We start from the raw sequence: 24,258 nt of genomic DNA on the forward strand, positions 1-24,258 counted from the left end.
CAAGATTGGCATTGGGCAGAGTCGGAACGCAAGATTGGCATTGGGCAGAGTCGGAACGCAAGATTGGCATTGGGCAGAGTCGGAACGCAAGATTGGCATTGGGCAGAGTCGGAACGCAAGATTGGCATTGGGCAGAGTCGGAACGCAAGATTGGCATTGGGCTGAGTCGGAAGCACGACGTAGTTCTCATGACCACATCTAGCGTTGAAACTGTGGCTATTGCTTAAAGGAACACTGATCTTTTATGTGTTTTCTTATTTTTTTGAATTATTGTGCAAAATATTCGTTGATATTGAGTATTTATGTGACTTAAAGATATTAAAGTGATATAAAAAATGTAATCACTACTGGACTGCAATGTCTGCTATTACAGAAAAGTCTTGTGTTGATTTAAATTTTCGGAGTGTCACATAAAAGTGACGGGCAATATTTGTATGCGTTCCTGAGAAAAAACATTGCTTAACTAGATACGCTTACGGCGTCAAAGCGAACGCCGTATGTGTGCTTAATTCTGTATTTAATATTTGTGTCCAGCATTTGACTTAAATAAAAGACTAGCGGACTTTCAAGCGGAAGTATTTTCACTTGAAAATTGCTGTGAAGTTGTTTTAATTTAACCTTTACGTGAATGCTTTTAGTCGGTTGTTATGGTCGTGTTCCGGGAGGACAAGCACCTTGGAGACGAGCATAAAGCCTGGGAATTCTGGCACAGTCGACAGAACAGCTTTAAACAGCGCGTCATTGACGTTGGTAAGTGTACATGTGACCATGTTATCTTAACATTTGTTAATTGTGAACCACTTTTTTAACCAAACAAACCATCTTGGATCTACATGTATTGTCATTATTAATAGAGAATTATAAAACGCCACACAACTGCACATTAATATCATTATATCAGCTGCACCGTTTAGATATCTCATATTTTGCCTATTGTTCTGAACCATGTTTGTTGAAAATTGCCGCGTTAACCATGCACAGCCATGTCGTTGTTTTGTTTATAATATAAGACGCGCTCTGCGGAAACGGGCCTAATGCATATGCGTATAGGGTTGTCCTAGCTTAGCCTGTGCAGTACGCATGGACAACAGTTTCCGATGTTATATATTTGTCTCGTTGACACGAAGTCTCTCAAAAATCCAGTCTAGGCGGTAAGTGTCGTCCCTGATCTAGGGTGATACTTTGTGCTTATGCATTAAGCTCCTTTTTACCAGATCGAGGCTTATATTCATAATTATATTTTAGATACAAAGAACAGCGTGATGATAAGTCCGAGCGCAACAGAGGAAATCTCATACAACGGTGTCGCAGTCAAGTGGAACCCACGAGATTCTCCCGTGAAGGTGTGTAGCGAACAAGAAAAACATTTTTTGGAAGTTATTGACATTACGTTCATACTGTACCTGTTCTGTGCAATGTCCTCGCCACTTACTGCTTATGTGCATACTCATATGTAGATCCATTCAGTCTGTATATGTTTATGAGGACACGCTATTGAATTGTTGCTGTCGTATTTTAGTTAAACCTTTTCCTCTCAGATGCAAAGTGACAATGGCTATGTGCAAGCAGCATAAAACCAGAACAGCCTGCGAGTAACTCGCAGTCTGTTCAGGGTTTATGCTGTTTGATGCTCATCAGTATCCAAGGGTTGGAAAGAAATGAAGCCTTTAAAACTTGGATCTAGTAAGAAAGGTATATAAGGGACTACAAATGCGTAAAATTACGTATCTAAGTAGTAAAGGGTTAACTTTATTATGTTTTCTTATATCTATTCAGGTTAATGTAGCGATCCACTGTCTTAGCACAGACTTCAGTAATCAAAAAGGTGTCAAGGTAATTATTATTGCTATTTTAAATTTCTTATTTTACAATATGTTTTATTTACGTATCATATATTAATGACTCTCCCAAAGTTACGAAACAAGGTACTGTTTTTGAAAATCAATCAATCAACCGATCTGCCATTTTTTACGAACCCGTATGATCTACCGAAAACGCACACTATACACACCATTGAAAACACAACTTTAGCACGCAATGCACTAAACCCTGTACGCACAATATTTAAAATTCGCAATATGCTAGGAATACACCATATTAAAATGTTGAAATGCATTCTCATTAAAAATATTTACAGGCAATATCATAAAAAGTGTGCCATGTTTTCTCAAAACACCTTTTGAACTGGATTTCAGGGCCTGCCCCTGCACTTGCAGATTGATACGTTCGACTCCTCCTCAGCCTCATTGACAGACGCAACTCCAGTCAGTAGGGGCTACTGCCAAATAAAAGTGTTTTGTGATAAGGTAAGGGGTATAATGTGCTTTTCAAATATTGTATTAATGTGATGAGCTACTTAAACATTGTTATCAATGTCATAAGCACCTTAAACGTTGTAATGAATGTCATAAGCACCTTAAACATTGTAATGAATGTCAAAAGCACCTTAAACATTGTAATAAATGTAATAAGTACCTTAAACATTGTAATGAATGTCATAAGCACCTTAAACATTGAAACAAATGTCATAAGCACCTTAAACATTGTAATGAATGTGATGAGCTCTTTAAACATTGTAATGAATGTCATTAGCACCTTAAATATTGAAATGGATGTCATAAGCACCTTAAATATTGAAATGAATGTCATAAGCACCTTAAACATTGTAATGGATGTTATAAGCACATTAAATATTGTAATGGATGGCATAAGCACCTTAAACATTGTAAGGAATGTCATTAGCACCTTAAACATTGTAATGAATGTCATAAGCAGGTAAACATTGTAATGAATGCCATAAGCTCTTTAAACATTTTAATGAATGTCATTAGCACCTTAAACATTGTGATGAATGTCATAAGCAAATTAAACATTGTAACGAATGCCATAAGCTCCTTAAACATTTTAATGAATGTCATTAGCACCTTAAACATTGTAATGAATGTATTAAGCACCTAACACAATCAAATGACTATCATAAGCACCTTAAACATTGAAATGAATGTGATGAGCTTCTTAAACATTTAATGAATTTCATAAGCACCTTAAATAATGAAATGAATGTGATGAGCTCCTTAAACATTGTAATGAATATCATAAGCACCTTAAATATTGTAATGGATGTCATAAGCACCTTAAACATTGTAATGGATGTCATAAGCACCTTAAATATTGTAATGGATGTCATATTCACCTTAAACATTGTAAGGAATGTGATGAGCTCCTTAAACATTGTAAGGAAAAAAATGAGCTCCACGTATAATGTAATGAATGTCATAAGCTCCTCAAACATAGAAAAACTCATCCATCAACTCGTTCATGGATTCAGGCATTGCTTTTCAACCTTCTTGTGTTTAGAAATATTCTAAAAGCTAAAAGCGTTTCTTTCCGGATGCAAAAATGATTTATTCCATAATATGTCTCTTAGATAACTTAACATTTGTGAATGGGGACACAGAAATGTTTACTTCATTTATGACCAAACATGTTGAAAGGATGTACAACAATATTTGCATATTATTTTACTATATTTAACCGAAGGGAATTGAACTTAACTGTGAATGTATACACTTATTTAAGGGTGCTGAACGCAAGATTCGAGATGAAGAGAAGAGAAAACAGTGTAAAGCAAAACCGGAGATCACCTCTGTTACCAAAGGTGAGTTTATCGTAGAAGCGACAAAAACACAGATGGAGATTTATTACCGTGTACAACTAAAACATAATTTCGACAGTTATGAGCTAAAAAGGTAAAATGTGTCATCAACTTTAATGTACCCATGCATATGGAGGCTTTCGTTTGCCGCATTATTTCGTTGGTTCGACACATTACCTATAGTGGTTGGATGACATACTAACATGCTATCTCTGCAGTCAATTAAACAATGTACAGTTTGTATATAAATTTCGCTCATTTATTTATGTATACGATATTAACATTGTGTTCGAGTGTGTCTTATTTTAAGAATGTTAATGAGCCTTAGTCTGTGAAAACGAGGTCTATTTCTTGTGCGTCAAGTGTCGTCCCAGATTACCCTGTGCAGTCCGCACTTGCTAATAAGGGACGTCACTTTCCGCTCTTATGGGTTTTGTCGTTTCAAGGAAGTCTTTTCTAAACAAAAAACCAGATTAGGCGGAAACGGTCATTCCTTATTAGCCTGTGCAAAATGCACTTACTAATCTGAGACGACACTTTTCGCAATGAATAACACCACGTGTTTTTTTCCCAAAGCGAGGCTTTAATGTTATTTATACTGTCATCATTTAGCTGCCCGCAAACGGAAGGAAGATATATATCACGAGCCGAACGATCGGTCCGAGTTCTACGTGATGGCGGACCTTCATACGAAACCAATATTGTTTTCACCCTCATTCGAAACAGAGGAAAATATGCGGGTATAAGTGCATTCTTTTACTCGAGTTTAATTTTATTTGTACCAAGCAAATGTATATATCAGTCAATGTTTATTTGGTCTATGAATTATTAATTGCAGATATAAACAAATATATACGACATTTAATGTTTCTTGAACGTACATTCTTATCTCAGCGTATGCCTTTTAAAGTAACTATTTTTCGTATTAAAAAAGCCTCTTGTGAGAGACTTTAAGTTGAAGCGGAAAGTGTCGTATCTTATTAGCCTGTGTGGACTGCACAGGCTTGTCTGGGAGGACACTTTTTGCACATGCATTAAACCCATTTTTTTCACAGAGCACGGCTCATACACATGTCGAATACAAAGGCAGTTTCATTATCGTAACCTACAGTTGTTTGATCTAGATATTAGTGGTTTTATCACATTTTCGTAAACAACGTGATCGTTCATTTCCATAGTTTACAGTCTTAATGATGCGCATGTAGTTGTGTAAATATCAGCCTCTGTTTGGGAGAATGGAATATGTGCGTTAAGAGGAGTCCTGTGCAGTCCGCCGTGAGTTTTGCTTAAAAGAAACCTCCACTAAACGAGAAATATCACTGAAGCGGGAAATGTCGCCACCGATAAGCGTACTGCACATGTAAATATTGGACACACTTAATGCAAATGAATTAAGCATCATTTTCCTAGAGCAATTCTCAATTTTCTATCAACTTACAGATGATTGGGTCCTTTGTTTTCAGTGCAGTCCATTAAGTAATGTCGTTCTAGATGAAGAATGCAGCTCAAGGTTTGTACACTATGTATTTATTCAACCAGTATCAGTTTTTTTAACTCTTTTAACATGTAAATATGCGATATACAGTCGATGCCACGTTGATAAAACATAACCTTAATTTAAATGTCGTGCATTTTCATAACGATAGCACAAAACCATTATACGATAAAATAGCGGCATAAGTAAAACAACGCATTGTTAAAATTAAATCTGATTTACTGATTTGGTAAAAGTAATTTAATTAATCCTTCATTTTTTAACGCAATCACTCACTTATGTCAATAGTGTTACACGTACACAAACAACTCATGTGGTGCTTGAACGTTTTTTGCTAGACAATACAGTATAATACAATTATAGACACATTCTTTTCAACATAGACTCCATGCTTCGTTATTTTATACAAAATACATACGAAGTAATCTAAAGTCAATATTGAACCGTGCTCTGTGAAAAAGGGGGTTTAATGCATGTGCGTAAAGTGTCGCCCCAGATTAGCCTGTGCAGTCCGCACAAGCTAATCAGGGACGACACTTTCCGCCTAAGCTTGATTTTGCTACGAAGAATCGTTCTTGAAGCGATAAATATCATAAAAGCGGAAAGAGTCGTCCCTGATTAGCATGTGCGGACTGCTCAGGCTTATCTGAGACGACACTACGCACATGCATTTAGCTCCCTTTTAATAGAGCATGGCCCATATTATTCGTGGTACATTAATTATCGTTATTGCGTGGGTTGACCAATCCATGAATTTAACACAAATACATCGGAAAATGACTGACCCAAATTCTTCTCTTTTTTTTTCGGAAATCAGAAATTTATGATTTTATTTACGTGTCCACGAAAAAGTATTAAAAAACGATATTTCATGATGACAAATATCAATGATTGTATAGTATTAGCCTATATGTTTTCTCTCATTTGCAAAGTTTTATTAGTAGCATCACGAGCAGCGGGGATCACTACGACAGCGCAGAAGACGGCGCATGCCCCGCCAAGCGACCCCGAATCGATTCCTTCACTTCCCCACCGCAACCTTTTTCACACAGTGAGTCACTTATATTTAACACAATGAACCAAATGATAAAATCAGGAGGAAAATGTGCTTAATGCAATTGCTTGAAGTGTCATCCCAGATCGGCATGAACAGTTCGCACATGCTTATCGGGGACGACACTAACCTTTTACATTGGATTTCCATATTAACAGACTTCCTTTAATAGACTTAATTTCTTAAAAACGGAAAGCGTTGTCTCTGATCACTTTGTTCAAAATTGATTAAGCCATGATTTCACAGAGAGCGGCTAAATGTATGCATTTGATTCAGCACAGTCTACCGTCGGCTACTTGAATATGGTGGTGTGAGTCAATTCAGTCAAATAAAATAAGTTTGCAATATTACGTATGTGGCTTCGGCAAGCATTTTTAGCCGATTTCCACTCTCACGCGTAAACATTGTTCGTTTTCGTTTTGCGAACTGAGGGCTCGATAACATGTATTTTAGTGATGGTCATAAATATATGAAATTAAACTAGGGATAGTGTTAATGTTATGTTTAAATGATTTCAGTTCTTGTGTACGTTCGCGAGAAACACGAGGATGTGTTTACTGCGGTCATGATAAGATCTCCCACTCTTCTTGGATTGCTACAAGCGGTAAGAAAACTGTAGCCTAATCAATTATCTATGATAAAACCGTTGATGATTGTCTTAATATTTCGTTCAACTTATTCTAAACGAATGATACTCGTCGACTTCATCAATTTAATAGATAACTGCGAGCGACATACGTTGATTCCTTTGAAATTTTTACCATTCAATGCGTATGTTTGAATCCAAATATATTGTTGTAACCGAAGGTTAAAGTTTTAGAGTTCATCTTATGACTCTGAAAGTATACAATGTATGTATGTCTTGTGTTATTTCAGATCGAGGAAAAGTATCATATACCAATCACATCAATAAAGAACTCTTACAAACGATCTAAGAAAAGGTAACATCACATATAATTTATTTTTACTAATTAATGCGCATTAATGTACTCGATACGTAAACACAATCTTTTCACGTCAATACTATACTCAAATGATCAAGATAATATTTTATTGGGTAATACGTTTGGTATGTTTAAAACTTCATTTTACTGAATATTTGTATGATCCCACTTAGATTACTTATCTGACTTGCGTTCTGATACTAATTTTCGTGGGACAAACATTGTGTGGTTTTATCAGTGGAATATGTTTTTTTAAGTCGAAATAAATTGGAACTTTAATTCTTATAACACACTGATTCTTTAACCTAACTCTCTTTATAAACATGTACTGACGTAGAGGAGGCATTCTGAATACACCTTAGTCTGTCAGTCTGAAGTAGAGGTGGCATTCTGAATACACCTTAGTCTGTCAGTCTGAAGTAGAGGTGGCATTCTGAATACACCTTAGTCTGTCAGTCTGAAGTAGAGGTGGCATTCTGAATACACCTTAGTCTGTCAGTCTGAAGTAGAGGTGGCATTCTGAATACACCTTAGTCTGTCAGTCTGAAGTAAAGGAGGCATTCTGAATACACCTTAGTCTGTCAGTCTGAAGTAGAGGAGGCATTCTGAATACACCTTAGTCTGTCAGTCTGTCAATATAACACGCACACTTACATGCTAATTGTATTATACTTCGTTACAATTTGCTAAACGTACGTCCTCATAACATTTTGCAGTATTTAATAAATAATTTATTTGAACTCGTTCAATATTACGATATTCTGTTTGGGGGTTAATGAGCTATAGTTCCCAGTACATACGATTTCGTTTTCGACGAAAATGCATATAAATGGTTTCTTTCTCTTCTCGTTATAGAATACTTGTGCGCATGGATGACAACATCGTGCGCCATTATTCGCATGAGGAGACGTTCGAGATTGAATTCGTTGCCAATGGCGCGGACAAGGACCTGTACCTTACGGAACTTGATCCCGAATAAGGTCGACACAAACTGTAACAGGAACCATTGTGTCCGATGAAATGCAAGGCAACGCTGTGATTAATTAAAAGTGCTGGAGTTAACGCAGCCGTTTCTTGTCCAACAAGAAACGACGAAGAATTACATGTTCATCAATGATGGTACTCTATCAGACCACATGCACATCAATACAACCGATGTGACGAATGATGTTTGCCGCCTGTTGGGGTCAGATTAATTCTTGAAGAAATCTTGATGTGCATATCAATCACTCACTATGAAGCCGGTCGCCAGTACATAACAATGTTTATATGAGGTGTGATGTCTTTGTACCTCGACTGTTAATGTCAATGGCTTAAGATGAGATGGGAAAAAGTCAACGAAGCCTATTAGACTTGCCCATGAACGGTTACGTACATATTTCGTTCCATCCAAAGAACAATGCTCCAATTGCATTTATTATGCTCCCCCAAAATTTATTTTGGGGGGAGCATACAGTCGCCGCTTTGTCTGTCCTTGCGTGTGTGTGTCTGTCCGTCCGTCCGTGCACACTTTTTGTCCGGGCTATTTCTTAGCAACTAATGACCGGAATTCAATGCAACTTTATGGGAAGCTTCACTACCAAGAGGAGATGTGCATATTATCAACGGGTTCTGGTCGGATGATTTTTCACAGAGTTATGGCCCTTTGAAATTTTCAATATTTTTTTTGTCTCCCCAGCTACTGTGCCCTCAAGACGTTTCCTTTTATCTGAATATATAGTGCAATATTGTGACAAAAAACACCTTTGGGGAGCATCACCCGTCTCCGACGGTTTCATGTTAAATAAGCGCACCATATATGCATTTTTTCCAAATACTAGGCCTTTTCCTTTGAGTCATATAAGGAACGATGGGTGTTATGCATTAATTATCCCCACGCTTTTTGAAAAAAAGGTGGGGATATTGTGGTGATCTCCGCCGTCCGTCCGTCCGTCCGTCCGTCTGTCCGTCCGTCTGTCCGTCCGTCCGTCCTGGCCACTATCTCCTCCTACACTAAAAGCACTAGAACCTTGAAATTTACACACATGGTAGCTATGAGCATATGTGCGACGGTGCACTATTTGGAATTTTGATCTGACCCCTGGGTCAAAAGTTATAGGGGTTGGGGTGGGGCCGCGTCAGAAATTATCACTCATTTTTTTAGGTTATTTTACATTTACTTCTTTATTTCTACACCGATTCACTTCAAATTGATACTGGACCTCACCTATGACAATACGGTCAATCTCAACCATGCATGGCCCCATTCCCAACCCTGGGGCGCCCCGCCCACATAGGCCACACCCACCAAAAATTTCCATTTACTATAATTTTTTCATTTCTACACGGATTCACTTCAAATTGATACTGAACTTTTGTTATGACATTAGGGTCAATCTCAACTATGCATGGCCCCAATCCCAACCCTGGGGCGCCCGCCCACATAGGCCACACCCACCAAAAAAATCCATTTACTATAAAAAAAATTAAGGTTATTTTACATTAACTTCTTCATTTCTACACTGATTCACTTCAAATTGATACTGAACCTCTCTTATGACAAAACGGTCAAACTCAACTATGCATGGCCCCGTTGCCAACCCTGGGGCGCCACGCCCACATAGACCACACCCGCCCAAAATTGCCTTTTACTATAATTTCTTCATTAATACACTGATTCACTTCAAATTGATACTGAACCTCTCTTATGACAATACGGTCAATCTCAACTATGCATGGCCCCATTACCAACCCTGGGGCACCCCGCCCACATAGGCCACACCCTCCCAAAATTGCCTTTTACTATAACTTCTTTATTTTTACACCCATTCACTTCTAATTGATACTGAACTTCTCTTATGACAATACAGTCAATCTCAACTATGCATGGCCCCATGATCAACCCTGGGGCGCCCTTGGGTCAAACATGCGGCGTGGGGATACGCGTCGGCCTCTGCCGCGCCATTTCTAGTTGATTATGCTGCGTACAAAGTGATGACTTAGTTTTGAATTTCAATTGTTTTGCCACTCAGTTACTGTTTTTTTAAATAGAAAAAGGACGATTTTGAGTAAAATATGACCACCATAAGGCGAGGAAGGTTTCCCTATATTGCTTACATGGCTTTGATGCAACCATTGGAGAATAAAGAAGCCATGTATGTTGCCAAACGGTCATGTAACCTGTTATGACCATTTGTTATGGTAACCTTGCCTGACTTCTAAAATAGTTACGAAGCATAACAAGAGCTGCTCAGAACAGCTCGTTTTCTTCTTTTTGTAGGTGAGTGACCTTAGGTTTGACACCCTTCTCTACAAAATACAAATATTCAGGCTTGTGTTTATTTAGAACATTATCAGTGCTTATTGCAAAATAAATGGTGTGGCGGACAAAGTACATATTTATTTCCGATAATAATAAAATCACCTGTTTAAAAATGTTTTATCGATCTCACTTTCATGACATGCATATCAAATTGCAGTTATTCCCCACACATCATTGTGCATGTGTACATTGAAGTTGTTTGTTGATGTTAAACGTTCAGCACCATATTGTCTCACTAGTTTACAAAATGTAATTGCGATACAGACGTCTTGTATGTACACAAGCATTTTAACGTCTAATCGTAAACAATAAAAAAAACAAACACACAAGAATGTCTGAACTCTTACGAGAGTCAAGTGTCCTTCATTTTATTTATTGGCAAAGTAATGCACATATAAATGACTTATTTTATCTGGACAAAACTGTCTGTAAGAGGTTATTTCATTAAATGTCTCATTCTTTTCTTGTAAATGGCTTTGGCCGACATAAAGAGGTCCTGCTCAGCGAAGAGTAGTTTCTAGATATAAGCTATGGATCAATCCACAGCTAGTGATTGATTGTACAATACACGTGCTTGTATCGACCCATACGCTTTATACACGTATAATACTTCATTGGCATTATTTGTTCAAGTCGTTCATTTATGTTGTAACTAATGACTATTTCTTTTTGTTCGATGTTTTCCAATAATTACATCGTTATTTATTGTTTTATACAGTGTTTACTGCCGAAAGAATTATTTAAATATTGTTATAGATTCTTTTGTACATCAGACAGAGATAAAATGTTTTAATGTGAAATTTGTAAATGTTTATTGAAACGTTAAAAGCAATACATTTAAAAGATATACCTTAGTTGTTAACGATTTGCCCAGACTCATCATTTCAAATCCATACTACAATCTGAAATATCAACATATTTTCAATAGTTAATATAAATGATTTGTTATATTGCCAAACATAGTAAATGCGGTATTTCGTTATTGGTCAGTATATTCCCTATGTTTAATGCGTGTGTAATGGTAATAGTTCCGAAAGATAAATACGTTTAATAATTACAAGCAAGTGTTGAATATCATTTACATTCGCTCTAAATATCAACAATGGTTAATTTGTAATTACAGTCTATTATATAAAACCATTCGTCTCAAAATGTAAAACCACCTCGTAATTAAACTGGCTACAGAATCGGTTCAAACGAGAAACCAATAATTGGTTCGTGCAACACAAATGAGAGAATGATAATACAAGATATTCCGGTATCTCATCAATTCACGAAAAGTAAAATATCAACGTAATATATAAAATACACTGTAATATTGCACCTACTCCAGTCATGGTGAAACACAAACATACAAAAGCAGTATATGACATGATGTTGGAGAAGATATGCCTGTACATAAATATCCCCTTCCCGTTACAAAAAAAGATTGTTTATTGGAATCAACATGGATGTCTGCATGTCTGTTGGCCCATACGTCTGTCCGTGGACACGTCTGCATGTCTGTTGGCCCATACGTCTGTCCGTGGACACGTCTGCATGTCTGTCGGCCCATACGTCTGTCCGTTGACACGTCTGCATGTCTGTTGGCCTCGCGTCTGTCCGTGGACACGTACTTACTCAAAGGCTTTCTCCTTAACTTTTAAAAGTTATTTTATACCGTCCTACTCAAACAATTATACAATTAAATCCGTTATTTCCCTGTTCGATTTCGGATTTCTTTAATTGTTTGTTTTTGATACTGCAACCTTTTTTCACACTCAAACACGTTTGTGTATATACAGTGCGGTTGACCACTTGAATGCCACATTTAGTCAATCGTTAAGCCTTTACACTGAGAATAGAGTTTTTTTACATGTGACCTACTGTCACCAAAACAGTTGTCACAGACTTGGAAGCAGAAAAAACCCATTACACCTCATTTAATCTCGGGCATTAAATGCAGTCGAGACACATTTGATGAACATAAGCAGTGCGTGGTAAAGCATTTTCAAAGCCGATTGTGTGCGCGACACGAAAACTTCAATATTGTTAACAGAGGGGGTAATCACGTGATAGTCAAGATAGCGATGTCATAAATTGCAAACTCTTGAAGATGTACTTCTTACAAACAGTCGCCTTTGACTTTGCATTTCGTGTTGTTCTTTTTTGTGTATTGCCTTTCTTTCATTTCAATTTTTGTCTTACGAAAGAGTTACATCTGATATCATTAAGTAGTTATCGATTATATGTAACATGATAAAAACATAAACAATAACACACTACATTTTTTGCTGCTCACACTTATGAATTATTTATATTAGCTTACATAGACAAAGGGGCACTCAGAGGGGTATGGTTAATGATGACGGTCAAGGTATGACTGAATATGAGCATTTCTATATAAGTTGATCTATACAATGGGATTGCTAACATAAGTATGGATATGTTATCAACTACATTAATAGAGTCATTTATTAATCTGGTAAAGAAAAATTACATGGTCCTCAGTTACGAATAATTTAACAGGTAGTTGAAAAATGTATTTGTTTGATGTGCCTGAGTGCCCATAAACCACTCTCTTTTTTTCTGCATCATTTGTTCTCTAAACAGATATCACATGCTATTTTTAGAACATGGATTTTCCAATAACCGCATTTGTAACCTGCAAACTGTAATCACATTCTATATTTAGAAGAGGGCCTTTTTCTAAAATTGACATACATTGATGTTTACAACTATGCATCATTATTGACCTAGAATTCAGTATAAATAGTAATAGTTATGTACAGAGACATATAGGTCTATGTTATGTATTAGATGTATTTTTACTCCTTTTTTATAATTAGTGTAATTAAACAGCACAAAACATTTGAATATAAATATTGTGCTCCAGAACTGTTGTGCTGTTACAATGACAAACAACAATTTAATGCTGACTGTAAATGTTATTATTCCTTAAATTAAATATGCACAATACATATTTAAAAACTGAGTTCTATTTTTGCAAAAAACAGTGTTGTACTTTGCTCATGTGTTTCTCGTTTTATACAAATACCATTCAGACCACAAGTGTAATGAACAAATTATTTTTGTCTATACATGTGCATAACAATTATGAAAATATTACATGTCATTATTTCATGATTATTTATTATTGGGTTCATTTTTGTATACTGGTAATAAATCAAAGGGATAAAATGAGTTTATTTACTGATGACTGATATAAAAATACTCTCTTACAACTGTCGTGGATTAAATGATTGTAAAAAACGAAATGATGTATTTAATTTTTTAAAAACAAAATTCAAAGCACATATCTATTGTCTACAAGATTGCCACTTCACTCCATCTTTAGAAAAGCAAATTTATTCTCAGTGGGATGGTGAATGTTATTTTAGCCATGGTAATTCAAACTCAAGAGGTGTCTGCATATTATTTCAAAAGAATATACCAGTAACTATTCATGCCATTAAAAAAGACCAGTCTGGGAACTTGTTAATTTTAGATATAACATTTGATACAAAAAGGTTCACGCTATGTACCTTGTATGGACCTAACACTGATCAACCAAATTTCTACAGTGAATTACTTTCTGACATAGACAACTTAGGAAATGATACCTATATTATCTGTGGAGATTTTAATCTTGTATTGGATTCTAAATTAGATTATGTCCATTACAAAAATCTTAACAATAATAAAAAGTCAAGAGAATTATTATCTTCTGGAATGCATGATAGAAATTTGATAGATAGTTTTAGACTAATGAATGGCACTATTAATCAATACACTTGGCGAAAACCAAACACTCTTCAACAAGGTAGGCTGGATTTCTTCCTTGTCACTAGTAATCTTGTTCAAAATATTAGAAAATCTGATATACAATCAAGCTACAAATCTGACCATTCAGCTATAACATTAGAATTAAAAATCTGCGAAACAACCCATGGTAAAGGACTCTGGAAATTCAATAACTCTCTGTTACATGATCAAGAATATCTCGATTGTATGAAAATAAAAATTGGAGAAATAAAAAAACAATATTGCCTGCCTGTATATAACATTGACTCTTTGAACACGATTGATGATTGTGAGATTCAGTTTACCATAAATGACCAGCTTTTTTTAGAAACCTTGTTAATGGAAATCAGGGGCAAAACTATCTCATTTTCATCATACAGATCTAAACAGAGGAAAGACAGGGAAGATTTTATTATAAAAAAAATTGAAATTCTAGAAAAAAATATTACTGAAAATAATATTGAAGAACTTCATTTGTTACAGCAGGAACTATCTGATATCCGTGATATTAAAATGAAAGGATCATTCATAAGATCCAAAGCAAAATGGATTGATGAAGGCGAAAAACCCACGAAATACTTTTGCAATTTGGAAAAACAACACTCATCTAGCAAAACAATACCTTATATTATAAACAATAATGGCCACAATATATATGATCAAAATGAAATTTTAGCAGAAGCTGCCTCATATTACAAGACTTTATACTCCAAAGGTGAAACAAAAGAATGTGATAACGCTATATTTGATGAACTTAATTTGATACACGGTGCAAAATTGAATAACGATGAAGCTCAAGCATTAGAAGGCATATTGACAATGGAAGAAATCTCAACTACCTTGAAAAATATGAAACATTTTAAAAGTCCAGGTTCAGATGGCTTCACAACAGAATTTTTTAAAGTTTTCTGGAAAGATCTTAAGTATTTCATTTTAAGGAGTCTTAATTTACTTTTATTTCTGGAACTATGTCAATCACTCAAAAACAAGGTATTATCACCTGTATACCAAAAGAAAATAAGCCAAGAACAACCTTTAACAATCTTAGACCATTAACTCTCTTAAATGTTGTTTACAAAATAGCTTCAGGCACAATTGCAAACAGACTTAAAACAGTTCTTGACAAATTAATTTCCAAAGATCAGACTGGATTTATAAAAGGAAGATATATAGGTGAAAATACTAGACTATTGTATGATATCCTAAAATATACAGAAGATAACAAAATCCCAGGACTCTTATTAACGTTAGACTTTGAAAAGGCGTTCGACTCATTGGCATTCAATTTCATTGAAAAAACTCTAATTTATTTTAACTTTGGTCCAATGTTCAGAAAATGGATCTCTCTTTTTTTATACAACACTATGTCAGCCATTCAAATCAATGGATTCCTGTCTGAATCATTCAAAATTGAAAAAGGCTGCCGTCAAGGCGATCCGATCAGTTCTTACATTTTTATACTATGTGCAGAAACATTGGCAATCAAAATAAGAAACTCAAAACAAATTAAAGGAATAACTATTGAAAACATTGAATACAAAATTTCCCAATTTGCAGACGACACATCACTTTTATTAGACGGTTCTGAAAGTTCTCTTAACACAGCACTTGACCTATTGCATACCTTTGCCCTGGAATCTGGACTAAAAATTAACTATGACAAAACAAAACTCATATGGATAGGCTCCAAGAAATATAGTACACACTCAATAAAAACTAAATACAAACTTATATGGGGTTCAACCAATTTCAAAGTACTAGGTATCATATTTGATGTCAACCTAGAGAAAATGATTGATTATAATTATTCTAGCAAATTGACAATGTTACAAAATATCATAAATTTTTGGAAAAGGAGAAATATCTCACCTTTAGGAAAGATTACTGTAGTTAAATCCATGTTACTCCCCCTTTTCACTCATTTATTTATTGCTCTTCCCAGTCCAGGAGTACATATATTAAATCAAATACATAATTGTTTTTACAACTTCATATGGGATGGTCCTTTAAAAATCAAACACAATATTCTTATCAAACCTTATGAAGAGGGAGGGCTGAATATGATAGATATATACTCATTTGAAAAAAGTATGAAGCTAACATGGATAAAGAAACTTGCACTATGTACAGGTAAATGCTTTGTATTAGTCTATTCACTGTTTGATGTTAAAAAAATGTTAAATATGGGTAATGCATATGTGCAAAAAATTGTTAAAAGATTAACTAACACATTTTGGAAAGATGTTCTTAATTACTATAGCATATATGTTAACACATTTAAGATTTGTACATTTGATGATGTATTAAATATGCCATTATTTTACAATGACAACTTTAAAATTGGTATGAATTGCATTTATGATAAGAACATGTATGAAAGAGGAATTAGACTTGTTAGGGACATATTATGTACCTCTGGAGGGTTTAAGACCAAGAATGATATTGAGAATTACACTGGAAAAGTGCTAAATTTTTTATTCTATGAAGGAGTTAAAAGAACTGTATCAGATTTTATTAAAAAATCAAGTTTTGCTACTGTTAACAAGTCAAACACCACTGGAGTATTTTTCTCTTCCTATCTGAATGTTATTGTTTTTAAAGCAAAACCAAATAAATCAATATATAGCACATATACATTTAATAAAGAAAAACCTACATGTCAAAATAAGTGGAATGAAATATTTAATAACATTGACTGGAAGTTTGTACATAACTTTGTTTTTGAAAACTCCAGAGATACATATATACAATGGCTTCAAACTAGAATTGTACACAGAATCTTGGGTACAAAATCTCTGTTATATAAAATGAAAATTGTTAACGACAATCTATGTTCTTTTTGTAAAAAACATGAGGAAACCTTAACTCATCTTTTCTGGGAATGTGAACACATTCAACCCATTATCAACTATATAAAATATTCAATGAATCTAAACAACATCAATTTTCCCAACATCTCTTGCCAAGATGTTCTACTTGGGATTTGTTCTGAAAAAATGACCCCCATTAATATTTTATTTCTTGAAATGAAAAGGTATGTTTTTATCTGTAAAAAACATAGTAAAATCCCAACAGTACCAGGGCTAAAAAATAGTTTTCAACTAGCATGGGAAATTCAAAAGCACACCATTTGCCAAGGATCGGAATTTCCAAATTGGTCAGTTGTAAGATTATTAATCAATGAACCCATAACTTAAAATGTACTTGCTTTACATTGATGTGCACTGAAATGAATAATTTCAACTATACACTGTGGTTTTGTTTTCACATATTTTGTTTGTTCAAATCTACACTTTCTTTACCTTTTACAAAAGAAAACAATGATATGTGTAGTACAAATCTCCATATTAAGTATGAAGATCCCTGTGTTATATAGAAAGTATAGTTGCTACTTGTATTTTCTGTGCTTTCACAAAGTTTGTCATCTACTATGTATCTATGTATACATGCATACATGCATACACTGTACATTGCTAAATATAAACTTGCATCCGCTGTTTATAAACGTGCAAATCATTTAGTTGTATACTAACACAGGCTGTATTTAATTGCTACTAACACATAATTTTTGTAAGGTATGGAGTAGGATGGCCTCGACCTACACATACCTATTGACGAGGTAAATAAAGTTTTCTTATTTAAAAAAAAAAAAAAAAAAAAAAAAAAAAAAAAAAAAAAAAAAAAAAAAAAAAGATAGCGATGTCAGTGCCGATAGTCATTTTTCGCCGTTTTATACCCTTTATTTCTTTTGATTAATTTTGAAATAATGCACTCTTGCCAGCCATATCAGTTAAAATGTGATAAGCGTTTATTTCGTATTAAATTTCGCATTACATCTTGACTTAACTACTCGTAAAATTTCTTAGTTGAGCTGTAATTAGGTCAACCCACTCAGAAATTGTGCAGCGAGTAGTGGCGAGATATTGAGCGAATATTAATAAGAAATAAACGCTAATAACTATCTTGCTAATATGTCTGGAAAATGAGCGGCATATAAGAAATAATACAAGTAATAAAGGGTGTAAAACTGCGAAAAAATACATACTTGCCTCTGCATGGACGTCGCCATCTTGACTATCACGTGATTACCCCCTCTGTTTAACATCTTGTAGCAAAAGTTTGCTTGTGACGTTTCAAAATTTAACACATACTTTGCGAATCAATAATAATGAAATAATTACGAAAAGATTACCAGAGAACATGTTCTATTGATACTTCTTTCTTTTCCGGACACAGGTTTATAAAAAATGGAACAGTCGCGTCGTTCTGAAAGCTAGTATTTTATAATCTTATTGATTTTAAACTTCAAATATATTAAAAAAAGAGCGCATCTTATTCACTGTATATGATGGTAATTGTTGTCACGGTTTGAATATTTGTTTAAATTAAGCACTAAATACAAATAAAAAAGTACGTTAGGCTTTATTCTCGAATAGCGTACTTTAAGAACTCACTTAAAAATAAATCCACTTTTCATGTGACGATAAGAGTTACAAACGCATATGTATGTGTATATGTGTCAATAATTATGTATCTATGGACGAACCATTAATTTTAAGTGTGTAACTGTACTGCTGTTAGATTTTGTTCCAATCTTTGATAAAGTGATCTTTAACACGAAGCAGTCATTTATTGGGAAAATAACATGATACCATATAGTTTCGATGGATTGCAGATTACAACAGTCAATACATAAATATTTAGTGAAGCAGTACATAGGCAAATGAAAAAACTTTGTTTCTAAATGTATGTTGTAATACTCTTGCCTATGTTGACGGTTACCTTGTAAAATTAATACCCTCAAAAACACGAACAATTAAAATATAAACATTTATTATTTACACGTATCTCGTATATTTGAATCAACAAAGTCATACTATTGACAACTGTATATGTTTTATTATATATTTTAGTCCAGTCCTATAAATGAAACAAACTTTCAAGTCCCAAACTGTGCTGGTACAATGAGCTGTTTTAAAATCCAGACAATTCCTGGTTTGAGATTGTAAATGTGTGTGAATTGGTTTTGTAATATAATTATTATATAATGTTAAGAGGTTTACATGGAAATTTGTACTTTTTAACAACATTAACACTTCCTGCAAGTGACAACCATAACAATAGTTTTAAAGTCATTGAAATTATTATAAACTAAACAGTACATACTAATATTATTTAAAAAGTTGTTCGTATGTCGACCAAAACATGTGAAGACTTTATATTACGCTGAACCTAAATTAATTTAATTGGACGATATTAATTTGCGGCGCATGTCAAATTTCACTCGACTAGAGGGGGAAGTATAGTCTTTTTGAATTGGATCAGAACAATTAACACCTTTGTCTCTAAAATCATATACAGTCTGAAATGAGCGACTTTTCCTTATTGATGTTGTTAAACCTGAATGGAACGAGACGGAACGCGTTTCGCCAAACGTTCGAGTTGGACGAAACCTGTCGCATTCCTGATATGTTTGCTTCCTGCAGAGTAGCAGTAAAGTTTGCGTGAATGACTTTCGGAAATATTTCGACATGAAGGCATACACAATTGGGTTAGTGCAACTGTTGATGTAGGACAGAATAAAGAACGTAATCCTCATTGGTCGAAGGAAGCCAGTGTGAAGGTCGTCGACAAGGCCAAATGACACCAGCATATTGTTGGTGGTGATTGGTCCCCAACAAACCAGGTAAATCAACACAATTGCGACAAGCATTTTGATGACCTGCAGATGAAAGAATACGATTAATCATCAGTTCATATATGTCGATTACGTGCTAGATATTCACAATAATAAACATGTGTCCCATGGATGTCGATTACGTGCTAGATATTCACAATAATAAACATGTGTCCCATGGATGTCGTACTTTTGTTTCATAAAGCAACTCGCTTGATATTCGGCGTTTAACAAGAACAAGCATGAAACACCAATAAATAAAACCTGTTGCCTTGTGTGATTATTAATCAATGTCGATTACGTGCTAGATATTCACAATAATAAACATGTGTCCCATGGATGTCGATTACGTGCTAGATATTCACAATAATAAACATGTGTCCCATGGATGTCGTACTTTTGTTTCATAAAGCAACTCGCTTGATATTCGGCGTTTAACAAGAACAAGCATGAAACACCAATAAATAAAACCTGTTGCCTTGTGTGATTATTAATCAATGTCGATTACGTGCTAGATATTCACAATAATAAACATGTGTCCCATGGATGTCGTACTTTTGTTTCGTAAAGCAACTCGCTTGATATTCGGCGTTTAACAAGAACAAGCATGAAACACCAATAAATAAAACCTGTTGCCTTGTGTGATTATTAATCAATGTCGATTACGTGCTAGATATTCACAATAATAAACATGTGCCCCATGGATGTCGTACTTTTGTTTCGTAAAGCAACTCGCTTGATATTCGGCGTTTAACAAGAACAAGCATGAAACACCAATAAATAAAACCTGTTGCCTTGTGTGATTATTAATCAATGTCGATTACGTGCTAGATATTCACAATAATAAACATGTGCCCCATGGATGTCGTACTTTTGTTTCGTAAAGCAACTCGCTTGATATTCGGCGTTTAACAAGAACAAGCATGAAACACCAATAAATAAAACCTGTTGCCTTGTGTGATTATTAATCAATGCCGATTACGTGCTAGATATTCACAATAATAAACATGTGCCCCATGGATGTCGTACTTTTGTTTCGTAAAGCAACTCGCTTGATATTCGGCGTTTAACAAGAACAAGCATGAAACACCAATAAATAAAACCTGTTGCCTTGTGTGATTATTAATCAATGTCGATTACGTGCTAGATATTCACAATAATAAACATGTGCCCCATGGATGTCGTACTTTTGTTTCGTAAAGCAACTCGCTTGATATTCGGCGTTTAACAAGAACAAGCATGAAACACCAATAAATAAAACCTGTTGCCTTGTGTGATTATTAATCAATGTCGATTACGTGCTAGATATTCACAATAATAAACATGTGTCCCATGGATGTCGTACTTTTGTTTCATAAAGCAACTCGCTTGATATTCGGCGTTTAACAAGAACAAGCATGAAACACCAATAAATAAAACCTGTTGCCTTGTGTGATTATTAATCAATGAAGTAGATGATTGTTTTATACGTCTATTCAACAATGGGTTAGCTAGTGCACGTATATGAATTCCAATTATAATCATTAATCTGTGTCATACAACAGAAGTTTTTTTAGAACAAAATCTCAGAACACCTATGTCTATTAGTTCAGTTATAAAACAACTACCTTACTATTTTAAAGAAGATTATAAACAGCCACTTGATTTTCGGTTGAAATAGAGTTTCTTATGTGAGTGGTAATTTAATATCAAACTATATAAAACACGAATAGAAACAAACCTGTCGTCGTGTGTTTTTATCATTTAATGAAGTTAATGATGGTTTCGTTAGTCTGTTTAACGAATGGTTTTCGCTGCCACCCATGCATCGCAGTTCAAAGATCTGCGAACCTTTAAACCCGTTTGGTCCGCCGTCTGTCCTTGATGTTTCAAAATCTGGACGGAAACTGTGAAATACATTATTTTATTAAAATCACTTGAGATACAAACCCAAACAACACAACTCGCTTAGGGCGATGTGTTTTGTAACGTTTGGTAACTAATTCATTACAACTTAAAGTAACAGAATGGATTTGGTTTTCAATGTTATCAGCAATCCAATTATAAAATATCACAATATGTAATTGAAATTTTGATGAAAAAATATCCGTGTCCGACTTCCGTCCGTTTTAGGAGTAAAGATTTGTCTTCGTATATATGGGTATTCAAATATGCATTCGTTTTGCTCATATGATTGGAACTCTTTAAACATACGTTTCGATGATCTTTAAATATAAGTCAAATAATATCTAGATAATGTATATTATATGAATTACCTCTGCTGGGCAATATTTGGTCGTTTTCTATGCAATATCCACACTTTTCTACAAATGCGGGAATACGCAAACACCATGAGGCACATTGGCACCACAAGAATCGCTAAGAACATGTACACGCCATACATCTGACTATACCATGGTTTCTCCCAGCTAATGATACACCAGTAGACCGTAGCATTCTCTGGTCCAACTGGTTTGTGTACCTTAAAAGTGGCACACATACATTTTTATATAACATCTTTATTTATTTCATGTTAAATGATAATAGCAGGTTTTTCATAAGCATATAAATTGCTATTGCTATTATGGTTAGCGCGTCGTGACATAATTATGTAAAATAATGTTAAGCGGGTGAATAATTCAGTACTAGAAGTTGGTTTTCATTTAAAATAAAAAATAATTGTTAACGTTTATCTACATGCTTAACGTGTATTTATTTGTACTTGTAGTGCAGGCCAATATGCATATATTAGGCAAACAAACTGCATGTTGTTTTCAAGATTGCTAAATAAACAATACTTACCCTTCCTATTAAAATTGGAGTGGCTAGAACGAAGCTGAGTACCCAAATAACAGCGATTATCTTCTTGGCAAGTGTCACCGTACTGACACATTTAGCTCTTATTGGATGGATGATGGCGTAATATCTGTGGAGAAAAGCATTTGAATTTTTATTAAGACAAAGCCGTGTTTGGAAGACAGAAAATTAAAATACATTTATTTCTACATCGCTTCAATGATGCATTGCGCTAAATCGACCCACGATAATCCACGAAAATACATTTCAGTCCAATAATACAAGTTTCAGAGAATGTTTTATATGTCTTTTAATTTCTCATTGATGCACATCTTAAATGTAACATTGTGTATTATAGCATGTGTATATGCCAAACTATATTATTATTATGCGTTTCAAAAGTAACATGTTTTAAATTAAAGTGATGACATATACGATTTTAGATGTTGTAATACACACAATTACGTTCTATCATCGATATAATCGCCATCGTTTTCGTCTTAAACAATTAAGCGTCATAAGACATTATCACCATATAATATACAATTTACATCATCATTTCTGACCTTTCTAGGCTAAGCACCGTCAGATTCATAACGGAGCACAAGATTGAGATGTTCTGCACGTAATGAACGAGCTTGCACATCACTGCTCCAAACTTCCACGTGTAGGAAAAGAATGCGGCACACTGCAAGACAGGAGAACTGAGATTACCAAATATAGTTGAGCTTCAATATGGATAAATTCAAAACGGTGTACTTTAATGCACATATATATAATGATTTTTTTAAATTCATAGTACACTAGATTTTAATTGTGTATTACATGTATTTCTTACACAAGCCTACAATTGTCTTACTTCATGATAATTTTCCATATTTATACTTATCTAAACCTGTTTATTCACAAGACATACATGAAAGCCATTAATAAATAATACATATAAGGCAAAACTTTACTTGACTGTTCCACTAATACTACTTTTGCAAAAGATTTGTTGTATAGTCATGTATATACTCAATACAAACGAGACCAATCAATTAAGTAAATACTAATCCAATTTCTATGCAAACTTACTGAACTGTCTTTATAAGATACATATGGGTTCAAGTAAGGGTTAAACTCAAGTTCATGTGGACGGAAAAAGAGTCGAGTTCATATGGAAAGATAATGTATGTCTTATGTATATTTACATTGCTCCACATTACTTACATTGTCTAAATAAAGTCTATAGGCATGTCATTCATCATTAACTGATCGAAATGTAAACATCAACATAAATTATCGAATAGTTTAAATAAACAAACATAAGTCAATAGAGAAATTATAAAGTTCGTAAAAAGCACGTGTCTCGATTTTTTTCTCAACACACGCGTATGCACCATTTTACGCGCTGATTCCGCAAGGTTGTTAAATCAGAATATTCCATTTACAATTATCCCTCTTCTCTATTTGTTAATTTATTGAGAGTATACATTATAGTATCACATTATATAAATTGTGTTACTTTTTATTTCAACATCTATCAAATTGGAAGTTATTTTTTTAATGCACTATTTGTGTTGAGAACAGTT

The 24,258-nt window shown here is 34.4% G+C and overlaps 2 protein-coding genes across 4 annotated transcripts in view; one reads left to right on the forward strand and one right to left on the reverse strand.

The window, feature by feature from the left end:
* LOC127868873 (protein grainyhead-like) overlaps positions 1-11,296 on the forward strand; it is a 47,614-nt gene extending 36,318 nt beyond the window's left edge. For 2 of the 3 annotated variants that reach the window (XM_052411012.1, XM_052411010.1), the window contains exons 8-18: positions 639-750; positions 1,246-1,343; positions 1,777-1,833; positions 2,196-2,306; positions 3,580-3,658; positions 4,268-4,395; positions 5,119-5,165; positions 6,092-6,201; positions 6,723-6,808; positions 7,081-7,145; positions 8,004-11,296. In XM_052411012.1, the coding sequence (XP_052266972.1) occupies positions 639-750; positions 1,246-1,343; positions 1,777-1,833; positions 2,196-2,306; positions 3,580-3,658; positions 4,268-4,395; positions 5,119-5,165; positions 6,092-6,201; positions 6,723-6,808; positions 7,081-7,145; positions 8,004-8,127 (1,017 nt within the window). In that variant the 3' untranslated portion in view covers positions 8,128-11,296. The remainder of the gene's footprint in view (positions 1-638; positions 751-1,245; positions 1,344-1,776; positions 1,834-2,195; positions 2,307-3,579; positions 3,659-4,267; positions 4,396-5,118; positions 5,166-6,091; positions 6,202-6,722; positions 6,809-7,080; positions 7,146-8,003) is intronic. The other variant, XM_052411011.1, reaches the window with a different exon arrangement.
* Positions 11,297-19,223: 7,927 nt separating this feature from the next.
* LOC127870056 (cholecystokinin receptor type A-like) overlaps positions 19,224-24,258 on the reverse strand; it is a 6,999-nt gene continuing 1,964 nt past the window's right edge. The window contains exons 2-6 of the mRNA XM_052412715.1: positions 23,251-23,372; positions 22,691-22,814; positions 22,303-22,370; positions 21,630-21,795; positions 19,224-19,954 (exon numbers count right to left, since the gene is read on the reverse strand). Coding sequence (XP_052268675.1) covers positions 19,475-19,954; positions 21,630-21,795; positions 22,303-22,370; positions 22,691-22,814; positions 23,251-23,372 — 960 coding nt within the window. The 3' untranslated portion in view covers positions 19,224-19,474. The remainder of the gene's footprint in view (positions 19,955-21,629; positions 21,796-22,302; positions 22,371-22,690; positions 22,815-23,250; positions 23,373-24,258) is intronic.

Source organism: Dreissena polymorpha, chromosome 2 (assembly GCF_020536995.1).
Source record: "Dreissena polymorpha isolate Duluth1 chromosome 2, UMN_Dpol_1.0, whole genome shotgun sequence".
Classification (NCBI taxonomy): domain Eukaryota; kingdom Metazoa; phylum Mollusca; class Bivalvia; order Myida; family Dreissenidae; genus Dreissena; species Dreissena polymorpha.